General features: G+C 46.1%; 1 protein-coding gene across 1 annotated transcript in view; it reads left to right on the plus strand.

Annotated features, from left to right (window-relative positions):
• Positions 1 to 27000, plus strand: part of Map3k5 (mitogen-activated protein kinase kinase kinase 5) — a 205745-nt gene that overhangs the window by 169391 nt on the left and 9354 nt on the right. Inside the window, exons 19-26 of the mRNA XM_050159477.1 lie at positions 1757 to 1914; positions 4398 to 4575; positions 5357 to 5377; positions 13014 to 13191; positions 13282 to 13450; positions 18151 to 18336; positions 22041 to 22146; positions 26060 to 26309. Of these exons, the coding sequence (XP_050015434.1) occupies positions 1757 to 1914; positions 4398 to 4575; positions 5357 to 5377; positions 13014 to 13191; positions 13282 to 13450; positions 18151 to 18336; positions 22041 to 22146; positions 26060 to 26309 (1246 nt within the window). The remainder of the gene's footprint in view (positions 1 to 1756; positions 1915 to 4397; positions 4576 to 5356; positions 5378 to 13013; positions 13192 to 13281; positions 13451 to 18150; positions 18337 to 22040; positions 22147 to 26059; positions 26310 to 27000) is intronic.

Raw genomic sequence — 27000 nt, forward strand, 5'->3', positions numbered from 1 at the left:
AAAAAGGGAAGGAAGGAGGGAGGGAGGGAGGGAGGGAGGGAAGGAAAAGAAAAGAAAAGAAAGAAGTCAAAAGGAAAAGAAAAGACATGTCTGCTCCTAGAGATGGTGGAGGAGAACGTTTATTGTAGGTAAAGAGGAAGGGCATTGGCAGAGGCAGGGACATCTGGGAGAGTCCAGTATGGACATAACCAGGCTGAGCTAGGCCACGTGGGAAGAGGAAGAGGAGAAGGAAGAGAGGAGAACCAGGTACAGCAGCCTGGAGGCTAAAGGTACAGAAAGGGGCAGGTAACCAAAATATATGAGGAAGAGCACCTGGGCTGAAGAGTTCAGACTGGAAGGCTGGGTGTGCCAGTGATACCTGTTAACAGGTGAGTGACACCGGAAGACCCAGGAGGCCAGTCCACGTTGATGTGTTAGAAAGGTACCGCAGACATTTGTCCTGGGTTTGAAACGCAACAGTTCTCAACCTTCCTAATGCTGCGACTCTTTAATACAGTTCCCGTGTTGTGGTGACCCCCACCCCAAACAGAAAATTACTTTCGATGCTACTTTATAGCTGTAATTTTGCTACTGTTATGAATTGTAAATACCTGATATGTGGGATATTTGATATGGGACCCCTGTGAAAGGTCACAACCCACAGGTTAAGAAACGCTGTATTAAAATCTGTCACTTAGGGCCACAGGAGGTATTGCATCTATTTGAAAGACAGAATCACATACTCCGGAAGTTTAGGGATTATTTTTCATCATAGCTCTAAGAATCTTGCTGCTGTCCATGAGTTAAGAAATAAGAATGATCTCTTTTTTCCTAGTTATTTTTGTCTGTGCTAGGGCTCACATATGTGCTAAGTAAGCACTGTGCCCCTGAGCCATATCCCTCTCTTTATGGACTCCCCCCCCCCGCCTTGAAACATGAAGAATTGTGCAATTAACGAGGCCATGCGATGTTTGAATACAAGCATACGTTGCTTAACGTGGCACATTGGCCTCCACAAACATCTAAGCATTTGTGTGAAAGCGTGAGTCCCCTTTCTAGCTTCGTTTTGTCTTTTTAACATTTAACATTATCGCTACCCCCTATCACCTTCTTATAGCATAGGAACCGGAACTTCTTTTCTCGGGATTATAACAGTGCTGACTGAGCTACCGGCGCCCGGTGCTCTCACACACGCACTTTCTCCTGCTCCTAATAACCACCCTCCTGCTCTCAGCTTTGATGAGACTGGGACGTGTCCTTGTCCTGGCCTCCTTCGCACACCATAGTGATCTCTAGATGGAAACACGTGAGTCAGACACTGGGTTTGAGAACTGGGCGCTATAGCTTGAAAGAGATCAGTGAGTGAACTAGATTCTCTCTGGAAACGTTCATAGGAGGGCCTTTATGTATTGGAAGAACCGAATGTAGAAGCATGTGTTATGTTCCCTATTGTTCTGGACAAGCAACCATGGTCAGAAGCCTCCGCGACATCCCTTAGAGGGATATATCAGCCGTATACCACTTTAAGAGTGAGAACACCCCACTCGTAACCAGACGCTGTTGGTGAACCATTGGTTTCACTGACAAAATCCATTATAAACACTTCCATTTCTTACTTTTCCTTGACTGCAGAGAAAACTGGATCGCAAAGAAAGATGAGACATCAAGACCTGGACGGTATTTTTGGAACTGTCCTGTTTAGGTAGAAAAAGTGAAATGGTTATTAAGTATCAGTTTTTCCCTTTCTACAGTGGAAATGTGTTTACATTATTTCCAGGTACCCTGCAGTATATGGCACCAGAAATAATCGATAAAGGACCTCGGGGCTATGGGAAAGCCGCGGACATTTGGTCTTTGGGCTGCACAATCATCGAAATGGCCACTGGAAAGCCGCCGTTTTACGAACTAGGAGAGCCGCAAGCAGCCATGTTCAAGGTCACATATCACAGATAAGAGATCTGTATGGATGTTTTGTGTGTGTACGAATGTCAGAGTGTGTTAGGAAGGAAAGCTAGGGAAACACATGGTACAATCCAGTCAGTGCAGGGAGCCCGGCTCTCCCCACTCAGCCGTCCACTCCTGTGCCTCGGCCTTGGCTTTCTCAGTTCTCAGTTGTGACTCGGTGTAACCTTTTACAGCACAGCATAAATGCTCCAGGACTCAAAACTCTGTAGGAAATAGTGTGGATATTTTCCACGTAGGAAAAATGTAAGGACATTTTGGGGCCGGGGATCTGTCACGGTGGGAGAGCACTTGCCTAGCACCCCTGGGTTCAATCCATAGCACATCAAAACATACATACATACGCATGCACACAGATGTTCGTGCACGCACACATACATAAATTCTCAAAACAATATTTAAATCTATTTAGAAATCACATCTCATTATTTTCCTTATTTATCTACCACAGGTGTTTAAAGAATCCATTTTTATAAAGGGTATAATTACCACCTTAAGTAAATCAACCTTATTTTCATGTCTATTCTTTTAGTGTGTTTAGCAATGAGTTAATTGTAGCAAGTGAGAACACACTCCACCCCAGTGTAGAGGGCAGTGATAAAGAAACGGGCCTCAGATTTGGAAATCTGAGGTCTGGGTAAGGCAGTGCCGTGCCTGAGACCCCATGATCTTCCCCAGCCAGGCTGCCTGTTTCCCAGGAAGCCACATTCTATGCCTGCTCTGTAGCAGAGACTTCTGAACATCTGTTATCCTCAGCCTGTTGCCCGCCACAGCTCAGCCCTGACTCCATCTGCGTGTGGCTTCTTGCAAGGGTCCCTTGTTTCTTACATACCTTCCACGTTTGTACATAATGTGATCTACTTTAAGCTTGTTGAAAAGCTGCTAGAACACAGTTGATATGAACATGAAGAATATATGTGGGAGGCTCAGAGCTCTATCCCTCGCTCTAAGCTCTACCCTTGGCACTGAAGAAAACAACAAAACAAAAATCAAAAATCCAGAATACAGATCAAACCTGCAAGAGCAATGAGAGGCAAGAGTGTTTTTTTTTTTTTTCTTCTCCTGGCTGGTCTCTGGCCATTCTCTAGACTTCTCTAGAATGCTGGGAAGAAATGCCGCTTCATGACCCATACTGCAGTGGTTAGTATGTGACAGTTTAGCACACCTCCATCGCTGAAAGGCAGCCTTGCATGTTCATGGGAAGCTCCACTGTCTCAGGCTGGCTCATCTAGCCGCTGACATTGACTGGCCCTATTCTGATACAGGCTTCAACATGCTCAAGGTATTTGGAACATTGGACAAGTTATCTGACCTCCTTATCCTCAGTAGATACAGAATGGAGAGAATAAGATGATCTCTCACAGGAATTTTTGGAGCAATATGAGAGCTAATCTATGCAAAGCACCTAGAATTATTTTTAATATAGAGTAAAGGCTATATGGCTATTACAAATATATTATTATTTATAAGAATACATTTATATACATCAAAACTACATGAAAAGATCATTATATTTATTTTTTGCATGTGTGTAAGAGAGTATGAGTATGTGGGTGTCTTTAGGCACTGACCCATACATGTAAAAGCCAAGGGACAACTTCTTTCTTTCCACCTTGAGTTCCAGGGATCAAAACTCAGGTGCTCAGGCTTGCTTGACAAGCACTTTTAAATGAGCTGCCTCACTTGCTCCTTTAAGTTTTTTTTTTAAATACTAATGGTAGGAAGTAGATTCTTAACTGTAATATGAAATATGTTTTAATTTCAAAGTGCTTTTAAATATTTCTTAATTCTGGTGATTTGAGATGGGGAAATACAAGTTATGCAATAGAGGAAAGAACGTGGGCTTTAAGCAAAACAAATCAAGATGCAACCTCCTGTCACTGAAGCCTTATTTTCCTCATTGGGATAAAATAGACAATATTTAATTCGCCAAGTTGTTGAGAGGATTCAGTAAGATGTGCAAATGGAAAAACTCCAGCCTCACAATATCTGGCATACTGCTATTCTGAACAACTCAGTGATCACAAATATCTTTTTTAAGTGCAGGGTGTGCTAATGAGTTAGTTCTCAGTCTTTGAAGGAATGTCTTCATAGTTTGTAATGTGAATGTCTTCAGCTAGTTACTCTTCCTACATCCTTCGAAACATTAGGAAAGCATTCTGTAAGCTGTCTGTAATCTACAGGAAGTGCATTCCAAGTCACCTGGAGATAAAACACAGGCAGGTTGGGGATACGGCTCAGGGCTCAGTGTCGGGACATGTTTAATTCCTGGGGCCACAGAAAGGAGAGAAAGAAAAAGGGGATTGGGGAGGGAGAAGGAGCCGGGGGGGGGGGAGGGAGAGCGAAAGAGGGGGGGAGAGAGAGAGAGAGAGAGAGAGAGAGAGAGAGAGAGAGAGAGAGAGAGAGAGAGAGGATCAATGCTCAGGAGACCCATTCTGCTCTTGAATCTGCTTCAGGTGGGGATGTTCAAGGTCCACCCAGAGATCCCAGAGTCCATGTCTGCCGAGGCCAAGGCATTCATCCTGAAGTGTTTTGAACCAGACCCTGACAAGAGAGCCTGTGCTAATGACTTGCTTGTTGACGAGTTCTTAAAAGTTTCCAGCAAAAAGAAAAAGACGCAACCCAAGCTTTCAGGTATGTTGTTACACGAGGGTGCAGGTCAGGCTCTAAATCTTAAGCTTTTAAAAGGGAAAGTGGCTCCATACGTAAACATCTGTGCTCAGAATCACTGGAAATTGCGATAAACAGCATATTGTTCTTGGTCATTCGGTTCTGTACCAGGAAGTCATGTTACTATGAATTTCACAAATGCTGGGACCTCGTGCATAATGGTCTTCTTCCATCACATAGGTTATAGTTACTGTACCAGCCTCTAGCACATTCTAGCGCTGGGAATTTCACAGTGTGAAAGAGGTAAACTGAGTCCTTCGGAGTTGAAACTCCATGTCGCCGCTAATGGGCTACAGGCTATCACAAACCTCTTAAATTTCCAGACATCTGGGCAGTGTAACCTTTTAATTGCAGGCAGTAGAAAATACCTGCTACTTCTCAGAGAATATATTTCTGGATAATTACCAAAAGTGGAAGGAAAGAAAGGATGAAAGAAGGAAGATAGGTAGGCTGGTTGCCACTGATAATTAAAACCTAAGTATAAGTTATAAGTGAATTTCGTCAGTAATTACATCATTTGTTTCAGAAAGGGAAATGAGGTAAAGGAACCATTTGTCCTTGGCATGTGGATGTTTATACGGGATAAGGACAGACAGATGGATGTTTGGAAAAGACGTTGATCCCATTTCAAGCATTTGGGGTTTTTCTGTTGTAGTTGTTGTCGTTGTTGACGTCCCAATTTAACAATAAAGCTATGTGTGTTTATTTATGCTGTTCTCTCTCTTTTTTTTTTTTTTCTCCGCAGCTCTCTCGACTGGATCGAATGGTGAGTTGGCTCCATACCATTGCCCACCAGGCTGAGATCTGGCAAACTGCGATACACTCCATACTTTCTCGGCGGCCTCCCCCGCCCTTGGCTTGCTTGGGAGGCTTCTGAACACCAAGGATTTGTACAGCTGTCAGCCTGCACTATTCCCCTGAGTGCAGGGCAGTGACCGTTTGTGAAGTCATCTGTTGGGGTGAAGGCTGTATCTTCTTTTCAGTTGGCTGCTTGTGGCTTCTTGGGAAATGTCAATACCATACACCTTCATCTGGCATCTTAGGACAGACATGGACTCGGGGGGGGGGGGGGGGGAGGCAAGAGCTATGGTTTTGGTTCCTTGGGTCCTCTTTTGCAAATCATAACCAAGAAGCCGAGTTTGCCCTCAAGTCAGCTAAAGCATTTCAGAGAATACCAAAGAAAGGGGCTGCGGGTGAATGGTTGATGGAAGTTCAGGTGGCTTCCGTTGTCTGCTGTGTGTTGGGGGAGGGGTTGGCACCGGTGGGTCTTTGCAGCTTGTTCAGGTGCCTCAAAGCCTAGAGCAGAGGCCCATTCGTTAGGCTTTCCCCAACGCGGTCACTCCAGTTTCCTTCTGCAGTTCTGAGCTGGGGGTTGGCTCTCAGATGCAGAGAGACAGGCTTATACCTCCTTTCTCCGCAGGCATCCTGGGACATAGAAAGCTGCCCCTGCATTTTTCACAAGGTAGACCCTGCAGCGCTGCTTGGCTTTCTGAGCAGCCTGCTTTGCACAGAAGTCAGGGGGTTTTTGTTGCTGTTTGTTTATTGTTTTTTCATATGTGACATGCAAAAGCTTACTTGTTTTAGCTTGTCACCCTGTGCTGATAATGACACCTACTTCCCAGATTTGATTCTGAGACTAAGATGATGTTCTGGAAGAGCCTTGGAGCTGTGCCCGGCCACTCAGTCTGGCTTTGTTTGGTCCCTTCCCACGTGGCATGGTTTCCATTCTCAGGAAACATTCCCATCACATACGCATTAGCATCCCTGAGCTTCACGGTGCTCGCTTAATGAGTTGTGTTGCTACCCACAGTCTTCTCAGTGAGCATGCACCTCGGACTAGTGTGGAGACGTAAGGCGCTCTCTGCTGGTCAGCTGTGACTCTCCCTCTGCATTCAGGGTAATTCTGCAGGAATTCAGACTCTGCCCTAGCTTTATAGTCTTAACGCTAGTTAAGATAGTATAAATCCTTAAGATTTTCAGAGAGTCAGTGAATAAGTGTTGGGGTCAGGGCTGGGTTACTTTGTTGATAGAGTGGCCTGGAACATGACTTACCCTCCAGTGGAGGCAAGGAGACCCCTGCTCCTGGGATTGTGAGAATGAAATGGGACCGCGTGTGACAAGACAGCTGTGACTGTTCCTCCTGCTGCTCCCCTTAGCTGGCTCAGGCCTCCTGTGCTCAGCCCCACCCTGCCCCCCAGTGGCTTGTGGAGAATGGGGGACCACAGCCTGTAGGCCCCCTGCTCTTTCCCTCAGAGCCCTCCTGATTGTCCCGTTAGAACCCCCTCAGACCTTCCGAATTCTCTGAGCTCCCCTTTCCAGGGATTATCTATCCCCTTTACCCAAACAAGGTGGTGACCTCAAAGGAAGGGGCTCCCCTAAGTCCCCAAGGAGACTGTTGAGGCTCTCAGCTGCACAGATGTCAAGATTCACAAATACTTCCCTCTCCTCCTTAGTAAGCAAGGTACATGTGCTAAGCCAAATCGGGACTGAGAGTAGCATCTCATTGTCCCCTGGAGTTCCTGTGACCTTTATACCTCCTGTCAATAAACCCGTGACCATGACCTGGGTTTCTGGACACCTCTTTCCTCAGTGTATTTGAGAGACCATCTACCTGTTTCTGTCTAGAACATAGACACTCCCCTTCCAGGAAGCATCTGTCCTCAGAACTGTGGTGACCCAGCACTGCTGGTGGTTAGCATACTCACAAAAGGGAGAAAGCTGGCCATAGGATTCAGGCTCTTATTCCCTGGTGCTCTTTAAGAAATACTAAAGAAGTAGCAAAAGAGGATAGGAAACCAGGAAGGGAGCCTGATCTGACTGGGATGGTGTCACCAACCAGCAGCAGATCCATAACTTTGTAGTAACAGACATGTGCCGTCTTCACTGTCCAGGACATCAGCTACTGGACCTTTATGTTTGTCCCACATTCATACACGGTGCCTATGACTGAGGCATTTAAGAGTTAATGTAAATCACCATCTGAGGCTTCCGGCTACTGTGCTGGACGGTGACGCCATTCATCGCTCTCATAGCTGAGTGGGGGGATGGCTTGCTTAATAGCATGGGTTCAATAACGCTATCCACGTAGCACAAGGAGAGTTAAGGTGGATGCTCATTTCGTAGAAGTGACTCAGACTGAGCTCCTTCTGCTGGGATTAACCGGGTGCTTGCCAACATTTAGATACCTGGCCTTTCCCACGGTCTGGAAGTGTAGCCTGGACTCCTGTTCTCTGGAAGGAGCTCTGTGACTCTTAAAGCAGCTGAAGTATTTGGGAATCTGGAGACAGCCAGGCTGACTGGGTAGGAGGCTTTGTGTTGGAGGGGCCTTTGTCTCTACATGGTCTTGGAGGAGAAGAGCCCGGACGGTCCCTGGTGCTCCTGAAGAGCAGCTCCCTCTTCCTCAGAGAATTTCCTCATAGAAATTGTAGTCAGCAAATTCCCGCTTTCCTCAAATGGGAACACACCTCGTTTCTCTATATTAATGGCCCTTACTCCCTAAGATGGAAATTCTCAGCAATCTGGGTCCCATCCACAGATGGGCCACTTGTCCCTTCCCCAACCTATCCCTGACCAGATTCTGGTAAAACTGTCTTTTCGAGGATTTTTCCATTGGCCCCTAAAATTTAGTGAGGCAGACCGTTCTCTAGAGACACACCTCTGAGGTGACCAGTCTGTGGCGAGGCTCACCAGCCTCTTCAGATTTCCACAGCCAGCTCCCCACAGCCACGGGCTACGTGGGACTCGGCAGAGCATTGACGGTAAGGCTCTCCATGACTGGAAACCCTTCCCGGCTCCCGTCCTTTCTCACAGTCTGAGAAGCCTGTATATCCATATCTGAGTCCAGACCCAGGCCTCCATGTTGTTAAGGGCCTGTCGTCTTGTTCCTATGGAAGCCTAGTTCTTTCTCTCAGATCTGCAGAGCTCCAGAACATGAGAGAGGAAGCCAAACAATCTAGACTAGATTCCCTTATAAGCATGTAAATGGGTATGCCCCAGTACCCTTTCCATCCCACTTCCCAGCCCTAGGGAGAGAAGCATCCTTCAAAGGCCCATTCCCTGGGTGGATCCTTTACTCTCAGCCTCCCTGTCTGCTCACCCCGGTGGGTGGTGTCTATCGTGATGTGATCTCCCTCTGACACCCCCTTGCCTGGTCCATCACTTTTCTTCTCCCCCGTACCATCACAGATTTATGTCATGAAGTTTCATGTTTCCAGATCTCTGCTTTCTATTCCTTGTAGTCCAGGATTTGCCTGTCCACTTGACCTCTGAACCTGATTTGACTAAAATTGCCAGTGAGACCCCTGGAGGCAAATCCAACAAGAATGATCTCTGTTTTCTCCATTTCTTGGGGTTCCTTGCCCTAAAGGCTGTTCCTTCTTGTCCAGCCATGCCCTGTGCAGACCTCTGAGGCCTCACCCGCCTGTCCTCCCGTCTTCTGGCCGTGTCCTCTCCCCTTTCTATAAAATACTAGCTTTGTGAAACCTGCTTTGTGTTCTCTCACCCTTCCCTAAATTATGTCGTCCCTTGCTTTAAACCCCTTCTTAAACTGTGGGTGATGAGGGTCACACCTCTGACCCCAAAACTTCTTCTGAACCTCAGACCCGTAGCCGATTGCCCTGTTCATTTTGCAGATTGAGTGCTCGAATAACAGCCTTTGTCTCCTAACGAGAATGTCCCCTCCAGCTTGTATTCTTTATCGTCAGTACGTGAGTAGTGTGTACATCTTTCCAATGCTGGAGGACAGATACCGCGGGGGTGTTCTGATTTCTCATCTTAACATCCCCTTCTGTAGGTTCGGTTGGCTAGCCCGCAAACAGTCTAGAATGAGGCTGGGCTTAGCAAGAGAAGCAGTGTAGGACCGGGGTCACAGATTGACTGATTGCCCATCTGTCTAAGAATGAACCAGGACTGTGTTTGGGGTCCTTTCCATCCTAAAATGATTGCCAACCCTGGGTTCTGTTGTAGGAGCTGCGGTGGGCTGCGTTCCGCCCAGCTCTGCACGGCTAGCTTTACCCAAAATAATTACACGGAAACTGTATTCTTTTGAACACTGCCTGGCCCATTAGTTCCAGACTCTTATTGGGTAATATTCACATCTCGATTAACCCATTTTTAATATTCTGTGTAGCCCAACGAGGTGTGGCTTACCAGGAAAGATCTTAACCTGCGTCTGTGTCAGGTGGGAAAATCATGGTGACTGACTGACTCGGCTTCTTTCTCCCAGCATTCTGTCTGTCTACTCCACCTACCAAATTTTCTGTCCTATTAAAGGGCCAAGGCAGTTTCTTTATTAACCAATGAAATCAACACAAAACAGAAGACTCCCACATCAGGGTTCCACCCTTAAACATGTACACTTTTGCTGGGCGGGTGGTGGCACAGGCCTTCAATCCTAGCACTCAAGAGGCAGAGTCAGGCAGATCTCTGTGAGTTCAAGCCCAGCCTGGTCTACAAGAGCTAGCTAGTTTCAGGATAGTCTCCAAAGCTACAAAGAAACCCTGTCTCGAAAAACCAATAAATAAATAAATAAATAAATAAATAAATAAATATTATAATAATAATATAAAAAGTACACCTTTAACCCATTAGGCCTCCTTTTAGGCACTCATTATCCATAGCAACTTTAAAGCTCACAGGACACAGGCTTTCTCATTACTGGCTACTCAAACTACATGATGAGACCACAGAGATAAAAAGCTGGTTCACTTAAGGCCTTGCTCCCTCTGTAGATACACACGCATGCACGTCACACAAAGTACATTTACAGAAACACAGGATTGGAATGCTTTACCTGGTAGGACAAATAGTATTGATCTGTCCATTACCAAGAACAGCAGTTCTCTTGTGAAATACAAGTGATCACAGTGCTGGTTCCTTCTTTATTGGGGAAGAATGGAGTCTAACTGATTTATGAACTTACACCTGCCTGGGCTGGCCAGGACTCGGCATCCTCCTGCCTCAGTATCCCAAGTGCTGAGATTATAGTATGTGCCCCCAGGACCTAGCTAATTCAAGTTCTTACCAATGCCCTTTTGCTGCCTGTTGAATATCTGCTTGTGGAAAACATTTCCATAACATTTTCCTGACCGAAAAAAAAAATCCACAGGCTGCTCTAGTTTGCTTTCTTTTACTGTGGTAAACACCAGAACCAACTGCGGGAAAAGTTTATTTGGCTTACTAGTGACGGTCCATCCCAGAGGGAAGCCAAGGCAGGAGCTGAAGCAGAGGCCATAGAGCAGTGATGCTCACTGGCTTGTTCAGTTCCCTTCCTTTTTTCTTTCTTCTTTCTTCTTTCTTTCTTTCTTTCTTCTTCTTCTTCTTCTTCTTCTTCTTCTTCTTCTTCTTCTTCTTCTTCTTCTTCTTCTGATTTTTTTTGTTGTTGTTTTGTGTTTTGTTCTGTTGTTTGTTTTTTTTTCAACACAGGGTTTCTCTGTAGGCCAATCTGATTCAGGTCATTCTTCAACCAAGGTTCCCTCTTGTCAGGTCACCTTAGGTTTGTGTCAAGTTGACAGCTGAAGCCAACCATGACATGGACTGAAGAGACAGCTCAGTCAGTATAGTATAGTGCTAGGCTACCTGCGTTTGGTCCCCAAGACTCACATTAAAAAAAAAAAAAAAGTCAGGCATAGCAGTGCATGCTTATGAACCTAACACTGGAGAGGCAAGGGACAGGGGGATCCATGGAGCTCAGTGGACAGCCAGCTTGGTCTACAGGGTGAGTTCCAGGCCAGTGAGAGACCCTGCGCTTCAAAAACAAAGTGTGTGTATGTGTGTGTGTGTGTGTGTCTCTGTGTGTGGTCTGTAAACATTACTTGACAAACAATTCTGGATTTTATCCTTTGGGCCCTACACATATCATAAACACATGTATACATATCTACAAACACACATGCATCTGCATGCACATACAAGATTCTTGTTTATCGTAGAAAATTTGGAAAACGTTTCACCCTGCTTGGATCATATCTTCTAGAAAGAACTACCATTAATATTAAGGCAATGTTTCATGTATTTTCTTTCAGTTATATGTACAACATGTAACATTTACTCACACACACACGTACGTACATTGAAATCCAAAATCTAAAAGTACCCAGAGAAGCTGAAGGCATAATGAAAGGCCCGATATTGGTTGATTTAATTGTCAACTCAACACATCCTAGAACCTCCTGTGAAGAGAATCCTAGTGAGGGATTGCCTAGATCAGTTGGCCACTGGGGATGTCTGCAGGAGACTATTTTGCTTAGGATAATTAAGGTGTAAAGACCCACTCATTGTGAACATCATTCCCTGGGTTTGGGTCCTGGACAGCCTTGGCTTCCCGGAAGTGATGACTTTTAACCTCGAATTCTGGATTAAGATGAGCCCTCTCTCACCTATGTTGGGTTTGCCAGGAATTTCCCCCCTAACAACGGAAAGGAACTAGGACAGTTACCAGAGAGAAGAGTGAGTGATCACAGACATGTGCTGGTCCGAGGCCAGCGCCCCTCTGATGATTGCTGACGTGCACAGCGGTGAACGGTGGGAGGGGGCCCCTGCTGACTGATCAGCTACTGTCTTTGAGACTTGGGTGATCTCAGCTCAGCCCAGCTTAAGAGAAATTAAGTAAAAAGCGGTTTCCAAGCAACCACGGATTCTTTTTCTATGACTTTCCACTTGCCTTTTTTAGTAAGAGATGTTTGTAGTGTTGAGACAGTAAAGATGTTTCTGGCAAAAAAAAAAAAAAATTCTGTCTTTAAAACCAGTGTGGAGAGAATGTCGGGAGCGCCTGTTATGCTTTCTTGGTCGCCATCAAAATAAAGCAGAAGCCCGTGTTTGCCATGGACTTAGGGTCTGGCAACTAGGAATGACCTTAGAGGTCAGTTGATCCCTTGGTTTCCGAAATTCTCTTAGCAACAAATGCTTTTTCATATGCATCCTCGGGTTGCCATGGCATGTGGCTGTCAGCATAACTGTCTGAGGTAAAGCAGGTTTGGAACCTGTTGCAACAGCCTCTTAGCATCCCATTCCTTCCCACTTCCAAGGCAGCCGCAGATGCTAAGGTGAACCCACACACTTGTGAAGATAGAGCTTAAAGTCGTACATCTCATCGTGTTTCTAGATGTGGGAACTGAGACCTGGAAATATCAGTGTAAGTCGTCGATTAAAATAGATTAGAGCCCAGGACCCGCTGAGCCTGCCGCCTGGTTTTCCTGCCCCGGGAGACATTCCTCTCAGGGTTCAAGAGGCCCTTTCCACTCAACTGTGTTGTACAGAGCAAGGCAGGGACCGTGATCACATGACCAGTTTCCTATATGGCTTGATTTGTCTGCTCACTCCCATAATGGTCTCTTTCGCCGATCTGCTAGCCTGTGTGGTGTTTTTAATGTGCTTGCTGCCTTCTGTCTCTTCTCCCATCACAGAATATCTCAGAAGTATCTCCCTGCCGGTCCCTGTCCTGGTGGAAGACACCAGCAGCAGCAGCGAGTATGGCTCAGTCTCTCCTGACATGGAGCTGAAGGTGGACCCCTTCTCGTTCAAAGCCAGAGCCAAGTCCTGCGGGGAGAAGGATGGGAAAGGGATACGGACACTCTTTCTGGGGTAAGGAGCTGACTTCTTCGTGTTGAAATACCCTGGGAAGTGTGTGGCTTAAGGAAGGAAACCCTGGCTTATGCGGCACCGTTATTACAGCATTCCAGATGAAAACTTTGAAGACCACAGTGCGCCTCCTTCCCCCGAGGAGAAAGACTCTGGCTTCTTTATGCTGAGAAAGGATAGTGAAAGGCGGGCCACCCTCCACAGGATCTTGACGGAAGACCAGGACAAGGTCGTGCGGAACCTGATGGAATCGCTGGCCCAGGTAAAACGTGGTGGGCACTTCTCTTCCTGGAGATTGGCAGTTTATTTGTAATGTAATTTGATTTATTTTTCTTTTGACGATAGACGTCCACTGTGTTGCCCAGGTTAGGCTCAGGCTATCCCTGTCTATCTCCTGGTTAGGTGGGGCTACAGGGACATTCCACTGTTCTCTGGCCAGACCCTACATGTTTCCCGTGTCTTTCCGACATGGGCTTGTGGCAGATGCTCTGAAGTGTGAGGTCACTGTAGGACCCTGAATCAGAAGACACACCTGCATGCTGGGTGTCCTAGCCCCTGGGAGACTGAGGCAGGAGAATGGTGCCTTCTACGCCACCCTGGGATACACAGGGAGACTTTGTTTAAAAAATAATAATAAAAGCCCTCTTCTTGGATAAACAAAGAAGAAACCTTAAGTGTAGAAACTCTTTGTGAATATTATTGTATGTTGAAAGCAGTGTTATTGCTTATTTACTCTTTTTCTTGCTTGCTGCTCTTTGTTTCCAATCCCTCCCTCCCTCCTTCCTTCCTCCATCCATCCTCCCTCGGTCCTCCCCTCCTTCCTCCATCCATCCTCCCTTGGTCCTCCCCCCTTCCTTCCTATCCCCCTTCAGTCCTTTCCTCCTTCCTTATTTTCCACCCTTCCCCCCCCCTCCTCCCGTACCCCTTCCTCTCTTGCTTCCTTCCTGTTCTTGTGTTTTAACAGAAGAACTGGTGGTATTAATGTATTCACAGCCCTGCTTGAAATAATCCAATGTTGAGACTAATGGACCCTCAGCAGTCATGTGTGTGCTCTGTTTGAGTCCACGTTAGTGTGCATAACTTAGTGGCCATGTGTGTATACACTACCTGGACGGCACAGGCAGATTCTCACGTTAAAAACCTCCACCTGGCCCCTCCACAGCGCTTTTGCTGTTCATTCCTTTGTTCGTTCAGTCAACACACAAGGGTTAGGCCACGTGGAATAGCCACGTGGAATAGCTGCTCCTCTGATCACTGGAAGCATCAGTGGGTCTAACAGGACCCTGGCGTATGAGGTCATTACAGTCCACAGGGAGGGACTGGCAGCAACGAGCAACTGTGTAGTATGTTATCATGCCTGCGCACAAAATAACTAAATAACTATTTTCCCTGTTACGTTAGCTTGCTAGGACTGCCATAACAGAATGCTACAAACTAGGTGTCTTACACAGCAGAAATTTGCTTTCTCACAGTTCCAGAGGCTTAGAGTCCAAAATCAGGAAGTGGGCATATTGACTGTCTTCTGAGGACTCTCCTCTATGTGGCTGTATCTCAAGATGCCCTTCTCTCTCTGTGTGGGCACCCCAGTGTCTCTTCCACTTTATGAAGACCTCAGTCCCAGTGGATTAGAGCTCCATCCTTATGACCTGACTTAACCTTAGTTATCCCTTTAAAGGTCCTCTCCCAAACATTTACCCAAGGAGTTAGGCCTTTCGTATATGTCAGGGTAGGGTTCACAGTTCCACTACTTTCCCAAGAAAGTATTAGGTCTGTTTACAGATACAAGGAAACTTTTCCTCTCCATAGATACACCAGAGAAAATGGGATTCCCACGGCTCTAGCACAGCAGGCTACAGCTCAGACCTCTTGTGAATACAAGCTTTCATCCCATAGACCATAAATCCTCAACATGATGCCTCTTGTCCTCCATTAGTCCTGTGGACACCAGGGACCCAACCACCTGCATGAACTGCTCATGGCCATGGTCAGTGTGGACTGCCCATAGCTTCTTTCCTCCTTTGGTCCTGGGAAAATGGCTACAAAGATGGTAGAGGAGTGGACCAGGCTATTAATGGCTCTCTGTCCAACAGCTGGCCTGTTATTGTCTTTCATCAGGACAGATGTGGAGCCAGGCTCTCTTCCTTGCCTCTTTCTTACTGTTCAGCTCCAGCTGTATCTTGAGAGCCCCACGGGGCATCTGTGCTGTTCCCTGAGCTTCAACATTGTGTCACCATAGAAATTCCCCAGTATCCACCTTTTGGATCCCATAAGAAGAACTGTGTGTGCCAAGAAAGACTCTGGCTGCAGAAAGAGCTTAAGTGACACCATCTGTCCCTTCTGAGAGAAACCTCTGGTGGCCCTAGTGGAAAGCTGTCTCAAGCAGTGACCTAGAGGCCCAGGGAGTGGGTGCTCTGGCATGAGAGGCAGTCAGGCCTCTAGGTAGGGGGATGGGGTAGTGTTCATGGATGCTGGGTGTGCCCATCGGAGTCATTCAAGAACCGGACAGAATGAGTTAGGGAAAGCCAAGGTTGGATGGAGGGAGTGTGTACACGCCTTCCAGTTCATTCAGTCACTCAGCAAACACTGCCAAATGCCAGCTTTGTCCCAAGTGCAGGGGATAGAACAACCAACAAAATATAGCTCGGTATCTCACTGAAGCTGACATTCTAGTAGGAAAAAAAAAGAAGAAACTGGTAGCTGATTGTTAGATGTATCATAATCATGCCCCCACAGTTCCTCTGGCCATTATCCATGTGTGTGCTCATTCAGTCCTCAGGATGCCAGTCCTACAGGGTTGTCCTTTTAGCAGACACCTTTTCTAGACATGCCTGTAACCCAGCATTTCTGAGCGGAGATGGAGGATCCTGGGTTGCGGTTAGCTAGCCTGGCAGAAGGAGCGGGCTCTCAGTTGAGTGAAACACCTTGTCTTGTAATAAGGCAGAGAGGGATAGAGGTGAATACCCAATATTGACCCGTGGTTCTTCACATGTATGCATATCTACCTCTCTCTCTCTCTCTCTCTCTCTCTCTCTCTCTCTCTCTCTCTCTCTCTCTCACACTCACACACACACACACACACACACACACATACACACACACACACAGGACTGGGGAGGACTTTTGCAGGAAAGCTGTGAATGCTTGGGAAAAGCTCATTGTCAAATTCTCCCGTTGTTCTGAGCCACATTTGCCCTGCTCACAAAGGAAGATCATGCTCTGAGTTCACACAGAGGGGCTGGCGTTAGCACAGAGAGAACGGCTGAGCAAGTGAATAGAGTCATCTGGACAGGAAGCATTTTCCAGAGCAGAGCGCGTTCTTTCATAGGACAGCAGCATGCACGCGTCCAAAAACCAGAAGCAACATGGTCTTGTTTTGTTTTCTATTTTAAAGCAAACCTGGTGTCAAAAATAAATGCTCGCTGTCCATGCCATTGGCAGAACAGTGGCTGGTTTTTCACGGAGCCGAGCTCCCAGTGTCTGAATAACTCGGTTTTCTTTTCTTCCTGATATCTTCCTGGTGTTATGAAGTTGCCTGTGAATCTTCCCTCTGGCTGTCATTTAGTTTGTGGTGAGAAAAAAACAAAGTGTATAATTGTTCTCAGTGTAATTTTAAAATGTTTCTTTAATGACAGCCTTTAGGCTTTTCAATTTAGACTTTTCTCATGAGAACTGAAACATGGAACCAAGCTCCCAAATCAAGAATTTATGTAGACAAAGAAGTCAGTCAATGGTGCTTCTGAAAATTTTTTGATGGTTATTCTGATAATTGGAATTTTATTGGCCCAGTGGGGAAACTTAATTTTAATAATATAGTAAGAAAATGCAATATGAAGTAGTAATGAGCTTAATAAAAATTCTGTTGGCTCTTGAAGTTAAATGAGGATCAATAACATCTTTAAATTAGGCTTTTTTTTTTAAAGATTTGTTTATTTATTACATAGACAGTATTCTGCCTTGCAGAATAACATGCTGCCAATAGAGGGCACCAGATCTCATTATAGATGATTTCGAGCCGCCATGTGGTTGCTGGGAGTTGAACTCAGGACCTCTGGAAGAGCAGCCAGTGCCCTTAACCTCTCAGCCATTTCTCCAGCCCCAGATTAGGCTTTCTTTACAGAAGCAGTGTGCTGAGCTCAAAGTAAGAATAAATAAATAAATAAATAAATAAATAAATAAATAAATAAATAAACAAACAAACAAACAAACAAACAAAATTACTTTGAAGGAGAGATCTATTTAAATGTATAAAAATTATCTTTTATAACTGACCACTCAGTGGTTATTAAGGAATGGCTCCAATGGGGTGTCTGAGACTGGACCGTTTTATGACGAGGAGCTGACTTTAAAGGAAGGGGAAGGACGAAGGACATGCTGTGATAGTCACACACAGCCATGAGAGAAGTAGCCCCTTGGTACTGGGCTGAGCCTGGCAGAGAGGAACCTTGGCCATTAAAGCTCCAATGGCTCCATCTTTCCTCCTCCTTGGCTGCTGCTGGCCTTGTGATGTGCATCTCTTTCCCTGCCCATTGTCATTCTCAGCTCCCCGCGTCTACTCCCTTGGGTGCACTGGACACCCTCTTTTATGACCTTTCTGTGGGCAGACTTGGAGACCAAGATTCTCCGGCTCAGAGCCCGTCTCTCACTCCCGTGTCCAATTAACGTTTCTGAGAACAAGAGTCGTCCTGCCTCGGCTTAGCTCCGTTTGGGCAAAGCATTGCCTAGCCGACTGTGTCCTGGCTGCCGAGCACTGTGAAGGCTAAGGGAGGTTCCTCCTAAGGCTGGTTAGTTCTGGCAGCAGTGATGGCTACCGACAGGAGCCACAGGGATCAAAACATGCCCCCTTTTCGTTAGCAGGGGGCCTTTTCGGGGCTCCGATCTTCCGAGAGAAGACGATGAGAATGGGAAGCTCTGGCTGACGTGTTCTGCCCAGAGTAGTTGAGGCCTTATGGGTTTCTTTTTCAGGGTGCTGAAGAGCCTAAACTCAAATGGGAACACATCACAACCCTCATCGTGAGCCTCCGAGAGTTTGTGAGGTCCACTGACCGAAAAATCATAGCCACTACACTGTCAAAGCTGAAACTGGAGCTGGACTTCGACAGCCATGGCATCAACCAGGTGCAGGTGGTCCTCTTCGGCTTCCAGGATGCGGTAAGTGCGGCAGTGTGCCCTTGGCTCTCACGAGAACAGGACACAATTGCAATTCTGTTCCCTTCACCCCTTCAGTCAATTCCATTCTCTTTGGATGACAGATGTGAAACATTTATTGGGTTCCCCCAAAGATAAGAGACCCAACAACTTAACCAACATGGAGAACAGCAAGACTTACAAACACTCCCGTGGCTGTTTTCTCCTAAGCATCCTGTGGTGGCTGGCTGGCTTGCTGTTTATTTTGGAGGCCTCAGAAGCACAGTGCACATAATGCCGTACAAGAAATGCCATCTAGTGGCCATTGAAGAGAATGCACTATGCCCGGGAATGCTCTCTGCTCAATAGGGGATCCCTCAGCCAGCCATGGTTTTTCTCTGGTTCCCATATAGAACTGTTTGATAAGTGTTCACTATGGTCTAGCCAGGAATATAATTCAGAGTACAGACAGATGACGAGCGAAAATTAATCCACAGGATTAATTCATGAGAGAGGCCACCGATGCTAGGCAACGCAAAACAGAAGCTGGTCTGCAAGTCTGATTCAAGATTCTTCCTGTTATTCTTGAGTAAGGCTTTCTCTGTAGACTTTTGTGCCCCAGATGCCTTAAGCCACTCTCAATCACCCTTACAGAGATACAGGAAACAGAGATAAAAGGTGTCTTGATAGTATCTGTGATGTGGATACAGAATGTCACTGTATGGTTTTTTTTTATTTTAAAAATTAATTAGCTCTTACTATATTATTGCTCCGATATGTAGATGGTTTCTTGACATTTGTATCTGAAGTAACAAATGACCCTTCACTCAAAACTAAGTTCTTGCCCCTCAACAGCCGCTGATGTTCTGAGTGGAAACTGCCTGGCCTCCCTGCTGTGTGAGGAGCAGGAGCAAGGGCCCTGATTGGACTGCTGTCCTGAGAATGAGAGCAGCCAGCAAAGCCCAGCAAAGCCCAGCACTAACATTAAATGCTGAGACGTTCACACTGCCTCTGTGGAAACCCCGCCATCTGCAGTGGAGTGAGATGCTTGAGCTAATTTGTGCTTGCCCGCGCATTGGCTTCTGGGCAAGGGGTTGGAAAGCAAACTGGCTGCAGGATTCAGGGTGAGAGCTATTTAGCTATGATCCCGGGCCGTGGGCCCAGGTCAGACACAGACATGCAGCTCCCTCGCTCCTGGTCTACTCACTGCCTGGGCAGTGTGCTGTGGAATGAGGCATTGTGCAGTACCGCTGTGTAGTGAAGAGCTGGGCGGGGCGGGGCACGGCTATAAAGGATGGGCTCTTGAGAGAAATAGTCCGGTTCCCTAAAGGATACACCGGTTAGTTACATAAGCAGGTCAATCCACTTCAGAAATGGAAGCGTTTCAAAGTCAGTCCGAAAGAATTTCCTGGAACAAATGAGGTCCAAGAAATAGCTCATTTCCTTGGGAAGCAACTGCGACAAAGAAGTCCTCAAACGGACTCTCTCCTAAGTGGAAGGATTTTGATGAGACTGGACCAAGGGAAAGACTGGGTGACTGCTCTTCCAGCTCTTGGCATAAGTTCACAGCTCAGTCACCATTTCCCAGCTTCCACTGGGGTCTTTAAACATAGGCCTGTTCCTGCAGATGCCACTGTGAATACTACTGCAGATGTAGTAGAATCCATTGAAATGCTACGAGAAAAGTTTGTCTTTAGAAAGTCAATGCACACAGTATTGTACTAACAAAGGGATTGTTTAGTCTGGGAAAAAAAGGAATTCTGACACAAGTTGTAACATGGATGAATCTTAAAGAATGTCATGCTGCCGGGCGGTGATGGTGCACGCCTGTAATCCAAACACTCCAAAGGCAGAGGCAGGGCAGTCTCCCTGAGTTCAAGGCTGGCCTGGCCTGTTGAAATAGGAGCAGCGGGGCTGCGTCCCCAACACCCCGGCCGCTTGGCTAGCTTATGCCCGAAATAACAACACACAAACTGTATTCATTTAAGAACTGCTTGGCCCATGAACTCTAGCTTCTTATTGGCTAGCTCTTACATATTGTTCTAACCCATTTCTAATAATGCGTGTAAGCACCCCAAGGTGCACTTACCGGGAAGATTCTAACCTATGTCCATCCTGGGAGAGCGGAGCATGGCAAGCATGGCGTCTCTGCTCCAGAGCAGAGCTGTCAAGTCTCTCCGGGAGCAGAGCAGAGTCTGACCTCACTTCCTCTCCGCCCAGAATTCTATTCTGTTTCCTCCTCCCATCTATGTTCTAAGCTATGAGGCCAAGCAGTTGGTTTATTATAATTAACCAATGACCTTCCTCCATCACTGGCCTACAGAGAGAGTTTCAGGACAGCTAGGTCTACACACAGAGCGATCCTGTCTGGAAAAAAAAAAAAGAAACAAACAAAAAGAATGACACTCTAAGCTAAACAATCCGGTTACAAAAGGCTGAATACTTTGATGTCAGTAAGGTACCTAAAGCAGTTAGACCCCAGAGACAGAAGCAGGTCAGGTGTGCAGAGACTGTTGGGTAAGAGTTAAAATTTAATCAGACTGAGTACCCATTTCCAGTCGTGTAAGATGAAGGGCTCTAAAGATAGACAGTGAGGACATCAGTACAATAGCATGTGGGTGTGTAATGCCTCGGAGGGTCAAAATCATGAATTTTATATTTCTAAAACACATCGGATTAAATAAATGTGATTAATATTGGAAAATTTATATCATGTGTATTTCACAATAGTTTTCAAAAAGGACAGAAAGGTCAGGTGTGTGTCTATGTTAGTGTCTGTTGAAATGGATGAAACTTTACAATCATTGTAAAACGTTATCCTTACAACAAAGATTATTTTGTGTGACTAAGATTTCTAGGATATTTGAGCAGATTATTCCCCTGTATAGAGAGGCATCAGCAACAGTGGGGGTGAGACGGAGAAAAAGACCAAGGTTGTGGCAAGGCATAGGTAGTACACAAATGCTAATGTCTGCTCTCATCCCTTGATTTCCCCAAGTCTTGAATGCACTTAAGCATTTGACTGTGTTAAGGAGCGGTCATAGTATTGCAGGGTAGAGTTTATCTTTATTGAAAACCCTCAAATTCTCCCTGCTTTCATGCCTTCCTCCCCAGCCTGAGTACCAAAGATTCAGCATGCCCATTTCGCCAGAGGCCTTCCCACTTAAATACCGTACTGGCCTGAATGAAATGTGACCATCAAGGTCCAGTAGCCCAGGTTGGCTTCAAACTCATGAGCCTGTCTCCCGCCTCAGCCTCCTAAGCATTGGGGTTGCAGGTGGGTACCAGCACCCCTAACTTTCGATCTTAGTTTGAAGTGGCAATGTTTGTTTCCTGGTGACTTGAAATTATTTATAATTCAAGGTGACAACAGTTCTTAGTTGTTTCTGTAGATAGATGTTCACCCAAGTGCTTAGATCGGCTGGGGTCTTGTCTATTAGAATATTAAGGTAGACAAGGGCTGGTGAGATTGGTGAAGGTGCTTGCCCCTGAGCCTGATGAGCTGAATTCAGTACTGGGAACCAACACAGTAGGAGGAGAGAACTGGCTCCTTCAGGCTGCCCTGATTTCACATGCATGCCACAGCACGCACGCACGCAAGCGCGCGCACGCACGCGCGCGCGCACACACACACACACACACACACACACACACACGGCAGGGGGAGAGAATAATAATAATAAATAATTTTAAAAATTAAAGTAGGCTAAAGGTCACTTTTTTTCCAGGTCAATAAAGTTCTCCGGAATCATAACATCAAGCCACACTGGATGTTCGCCTTGGACAGTATCATCCGGAAGGCTGTGCAAACAGCTATTACCACTCTGGTTCCAGGTCAGAAACTGCTAATGGCTATGTAAATAATTAGTACTTGCATATGTTAGGTGGCTCTTCCCCTGTCATTTCGTCTCTGTTGTTTCTTTAGTGTTCTTTTAATAGAATTTATTTATTTTTATTTTATGTGCATTGTTTTGGAGGGTGTCAGATCTTGGAGTTATAGACGGTTGCGAATTGCCACATGGGTGCTGGGAATCGAACCCAGGTCCTCTGGAAGAGTAGTCAGTGCTCTTAACCACCGAGCCATCTTTCCAGCCCCATTTCTTTAGTGTATTTAAGAACATTGGTTGCCTTTTAAAAAAATGATCTCAAAGTCACTGTCTTACTTTCTTTTGCTGTGGTAAAGACACCATGGCCAAGGTGATTGACAGAAAAAGGGTTTAGCTGAGCTGCTGAGCTTTCGGCTCCAGAATGCGAGGGGCCCATTGCATCATGGGGGAGGCATGTCTGACAGAAGCAACAAGCCCAGAGCACACATCCTGAACCACAAGCATGAAGCCAGCCAAGACAGCAAACTAGGAGTGGCTTAAGACTTTGAACTCTCAAAACATGCTCCCAGTGACACACCTCCTCCAGCAAGGCCATCACACCTCCTAAGCCTTCCCAGATAATGTCACCAATTAGAGACTAGGTACTCAAATACATGAGCTTTGGGGTGGCAGGGGAGATTCTCATCCAAACTAGCACAGACACCAAATAACACGTCTCTAGCACATCCGGTATACACTGTGATACACCGAGCAAAACATCCAGTGTGAGGCTGGGAGATTTGCTTTGAGCAGCGTTCTTGGCCCTGAAGAAAAACTAAAGACTCTAAGATGCCCCGGATAGTTATGAATTTCAGTGGATAGATACCTGTGCACGCAAACATGTTTGTCGTCTCCTGAAGTAGTGATTTTCAAGTCTTTCAATGCATTCAGCAAAAATCACAGCTCTCAAGCCCATATCAGACCAGATTGGCAACAGTCTTCTACAGTTGTGTCCCAGGAATTGGATTTTTTTAAAAGAAAATTAAGAATAAAATGTTTTAGATAAATTGCAAAAATTGAGAGGAAAGGTGCAGTTCCCATATGCTCTGACGCGTACATCGCCTCTTCCAGGATCAGCATTCTCGACCTGAAAGGCTCATTTGTTAGGATTGATGAGCTTGTACTAGCACATCATATTATAGTCCCCTGGGCTCTTTATATAGGAAGACTTCTAGATCTGTGTCATTAGTGGGTTTGGTTGACTACAGTGATGTCTGCCCACTATTAGGTTATTATAGAGAATATTTCTCTGGCTCTGAGAAGATCCTCTATGCTCTAGTTATAGAAATCCAATATGAATACCTCTCTCAGACAATTTTAATGCATGGTGGGATTGGAAATCATTGGCCTAAACATACACCCACTGTCTTGGCAGTGAAACACGTAAGGCATAAGTGTTTATAAAGTCAGCGAGGAGTGTCTTCCTTCTCTGAGGCAAACCTCTGAAGTAACTGCACAGTTTATTCAGTAACAAAAACTTTTTAAGTCGAATGTTTTATACTTGTGTTCTAAAAGTAGGAGGGAGAAACTTCAAAGGATCAATACGAAATATTTTAGGTTACAAATTTTTAAGTCATGTGAATCCTTCTCAGTTCCAAAGATACCTTGCTTGGTTCACAAGTGTGGGGGGAACATCCTCACTGCCTCTGCTGCCTAAGTCTGTCTGCTGAGAGGCAGGCCCTAGGTTGTGGTTTCTGAACACCATCTGTTATCACACTGCTCCTCAACCTTCCTAACGCTGCGACCCTTGAACATAGCTCCTCCTGTGCTAATGACACCCCCAACCAGAAGATTGTTTTCATTGCCACTTCCTAACTGTAGTTTTGCTACTGTTACGAATCATAATGCAAATACTTTTGGAGACAGCAGTTTGGCAGAGGGGTCCTGACCCACAGATTGAGAGCTGCCGCTCTAACAGATGGAATTTGAGGTCCTGCTGAAGTGGGAGGAGAAATATAAAATGACCTTGAGATACCCGGTGGTGACAGGAAGTAAGGAAGACTCTGCAAGGCCAGGGGTTCCTGGAAGAGCACTCGGTCCACCTTAAAGAAATTCCCATTAGTCTATGCTGGAATGATTAAACAACAAAGTGAAATGAAATAAAAATAGTATTGGGTTATAAATCTGTATTGGTAGTTTTTCTATCATTATAACAAATTCCTAAAGTTTATAAGAGAAAAAGTTTCTTTGGGCCAGTTTGTTTGGGCTTGTGGTGACACATGGTAGCGCAGGCATTGGGCAGAACTAAGCCTTTTGAGCTCATGGCTGGAAAGCGCAAGAGATGCCAAGCAAGAGATTGGGTTCCACGACCCACGGTGACATAAACCCCGTAATGACCACAGCTTCTAAAGGTTCCTCCACCTCCTAGCGGTGCCATACTAAGGACAGCCCTTACCACCTGGACCTCTGGAGGATGCTTAAGACCTAAACTCTAGCAAACCTAACAGGACAAAAACCTGTGGTCCAGGATGAGATAATAACAGACTAGGTAAATAAATACATGGCAGAGTCGGAGGGCGCGAAGGAAGCAGGAAAGCCACCGCTATGCACGCACTAATAGTCATAATTAGTGCCGGCAAGGACCATGAATGACTGCTAGAATTAGTAGGAAAACAGTGATGAGATGCAGGATAGTGGGCTATTTCCTAATCTCTCATTGCAAGGTATTTACTAACTACAGAGGGAAAACAGTAATTGTGGTGGCGGAGCCCACAGACTTCCTCAGTCAATAAAAACATAGTAGTAACGAGACCCATGGGCCATGCACCTCTTGCTATGAGGGGCACAAGAAGCGCACAGCATCTGGGCTGTGATTTTTTTTTTCAAAGATGCAGTCTCACCTTGATCATGGCAGCTTATCAAGTGTACCTAAAATAAAGGACACTCTATAAATATCTCAATAGATGTCCTCAAAAGTGGGAAGTTCTTAGGAGGCTAAGACAAGAGGATCGTGAATTCAGGGCCAACCTGGGCTACCAGAGACTCTGCCTGAGCAACACTAAGACAAAGAGAGAAAGAAAAAAGTCGAAGGTCATGAGAGTTAGCACAGAAATACCAGTCACAGGTTGGAGGAGACCAGGAAAGTGGGCACTGCAGTGAAGGAACACTGTCGGGAAAGGGACAGGCTCGCCAGGAAAGCTGGTGGCAGTGCCAGGGTGTGCGTCTGTGCAAGCCAGTCATCCCAGCACACGGGAGGCCGAGGGAGGATAGTGGACGCGGTAAAGACGCTGAGATCCTGTTTTGTGTGTGTGTGTGTGTGTGTGTGTGTGTGTGTGTGTTTAAGTGAAGGGAAGGAAGGAAGGGACAGCAGGAGAAAGAGAGAGTGAGGGGCTTCATAGTGTCTGTTAATTTCCTGGTTCAGACAGCAGGTCTGAAGTCACATGAGATGTTACGGTGAGGGCGAGCTCCCCACTGGTACAAGCAACACTCTGTGTATCATGTAATGACCCCGTTACTGTAAAATGGTTTCGGAATAAGAGTTTTAAAAGTGCACAGACTCCCTGTCCCCAAATGATCGCCCAGGACAGAATGCAGTTAGAGCCCCTTGGGAGTTCTTTTCTCGGGCCGATCGTTGGGAACACAGAGTATTTCTTGTTACTTCTCAAGTGCAGTGCAGTGGTGCCCAGACAGAGAACTGTTGAGCACAGACACCAGGCTGGCCTTGGAAAGCTGAAGACAACTGATAAGACAGGCGTGTATTATTTCTGGCAGTAGGAATGATCTTTAGGGCTGCTCCAGTTCCCCCTGGAAGAGCTCTGAACCAATGCACAGAAACCCAGCTTCCCTTGAAAGGGCAGTTTGGGTAGACTGCATGGGAACCGATGCATCTTAATGCATGACTCAGTCGATCTTATTTGTTAATACTGTATTTTGCCACGTAGAGCTGAGGCCACATTTTAGCCTCGCATCCGAGAGCGACACAGCCGATCCGGAAGACTTGGATGTCGAAGATGAACACGAGGAACCCCCTTTGAATCCACCTGTCCGGAGACCTCAGGCCCAGGCGGTCATCGAGGATGCTGTGGCCACCTCGGGGGTCAGCACGCTCAGCTCCACTGTATCCCACGATTCCCAGAGTGCTCACCGGTCTCTGAATGTGCAGCTTGGAAGGATGAAAATAGAAACTAATAGGTAATGGGGGGAACGTGGGTTGGTTGCCTTTTTTCTTATTTCTATAAAAGTGAATAATCTGAGTCTATTTCAGAAGTCCGGCCCACAGAACCCACATGGTGACTCTGTCGTCACCCCCATCCTAGAAAGTTAACTGCTTCTCTTTTATAAAGCAAGAGGTGTTGATGTTCGCTCTCATAACATCGTACTGTCTGCCTCCAGCAAGGGCGAGCACTCGTCTGCTTGCTGCTCTGCATCACGTGCACTGGGATTTACAGAAAAACTGAGTTGTGATCTCGTGAACCCTTTGAAAACAACCTCAGGACAGCCTGTTCCTTCCAGTAGACAGGGGAGAAAGAACAGAGAGTGCCCATCATGTCCAGTTCTTTTAGGAAAAGATCTCGTGCTCAAAGGATAAAACTCAGCCATGCATCCCGAAGCTTGAAGGTACCCGGCCACATCGGTGACTATCTGTACGCGGTGTGTCGCGATCTGTGTGGGGTTTGTCGCTGAGGATTTGCTGAGTGTTTGGTAGCGTAGAACCCACGCCACCCAATTATCAAATTAGCAGTAAGTACTGCCTGTTTCTTGCAGATGTTGGCGCGGTTCAAAGTCCGAGTCCTTATGATTTACAGCTTCCTGTGCCAGCCCCTGCTGACATGTGGGAAGCTCACTTTATGGCTCCGGGTCTGTAATGAGAACTTTTAGTGAC

This window comes from Alexandromys fortis, unplaced genomic scaffold, assembly GCF_014885135.2.
Source record: "Alexandromys fortis isolate MF-2015 unplaced genomic scaffold, M_Fortis_MF-2015_v1.1 scaffold_107, whole genome shotgun sequence".
NCBI lineage: Eukaryota > Metazoa > Chordata > Mammalia > Rodentia > Cricetidae > Alexandromys > Alexandromys fortis.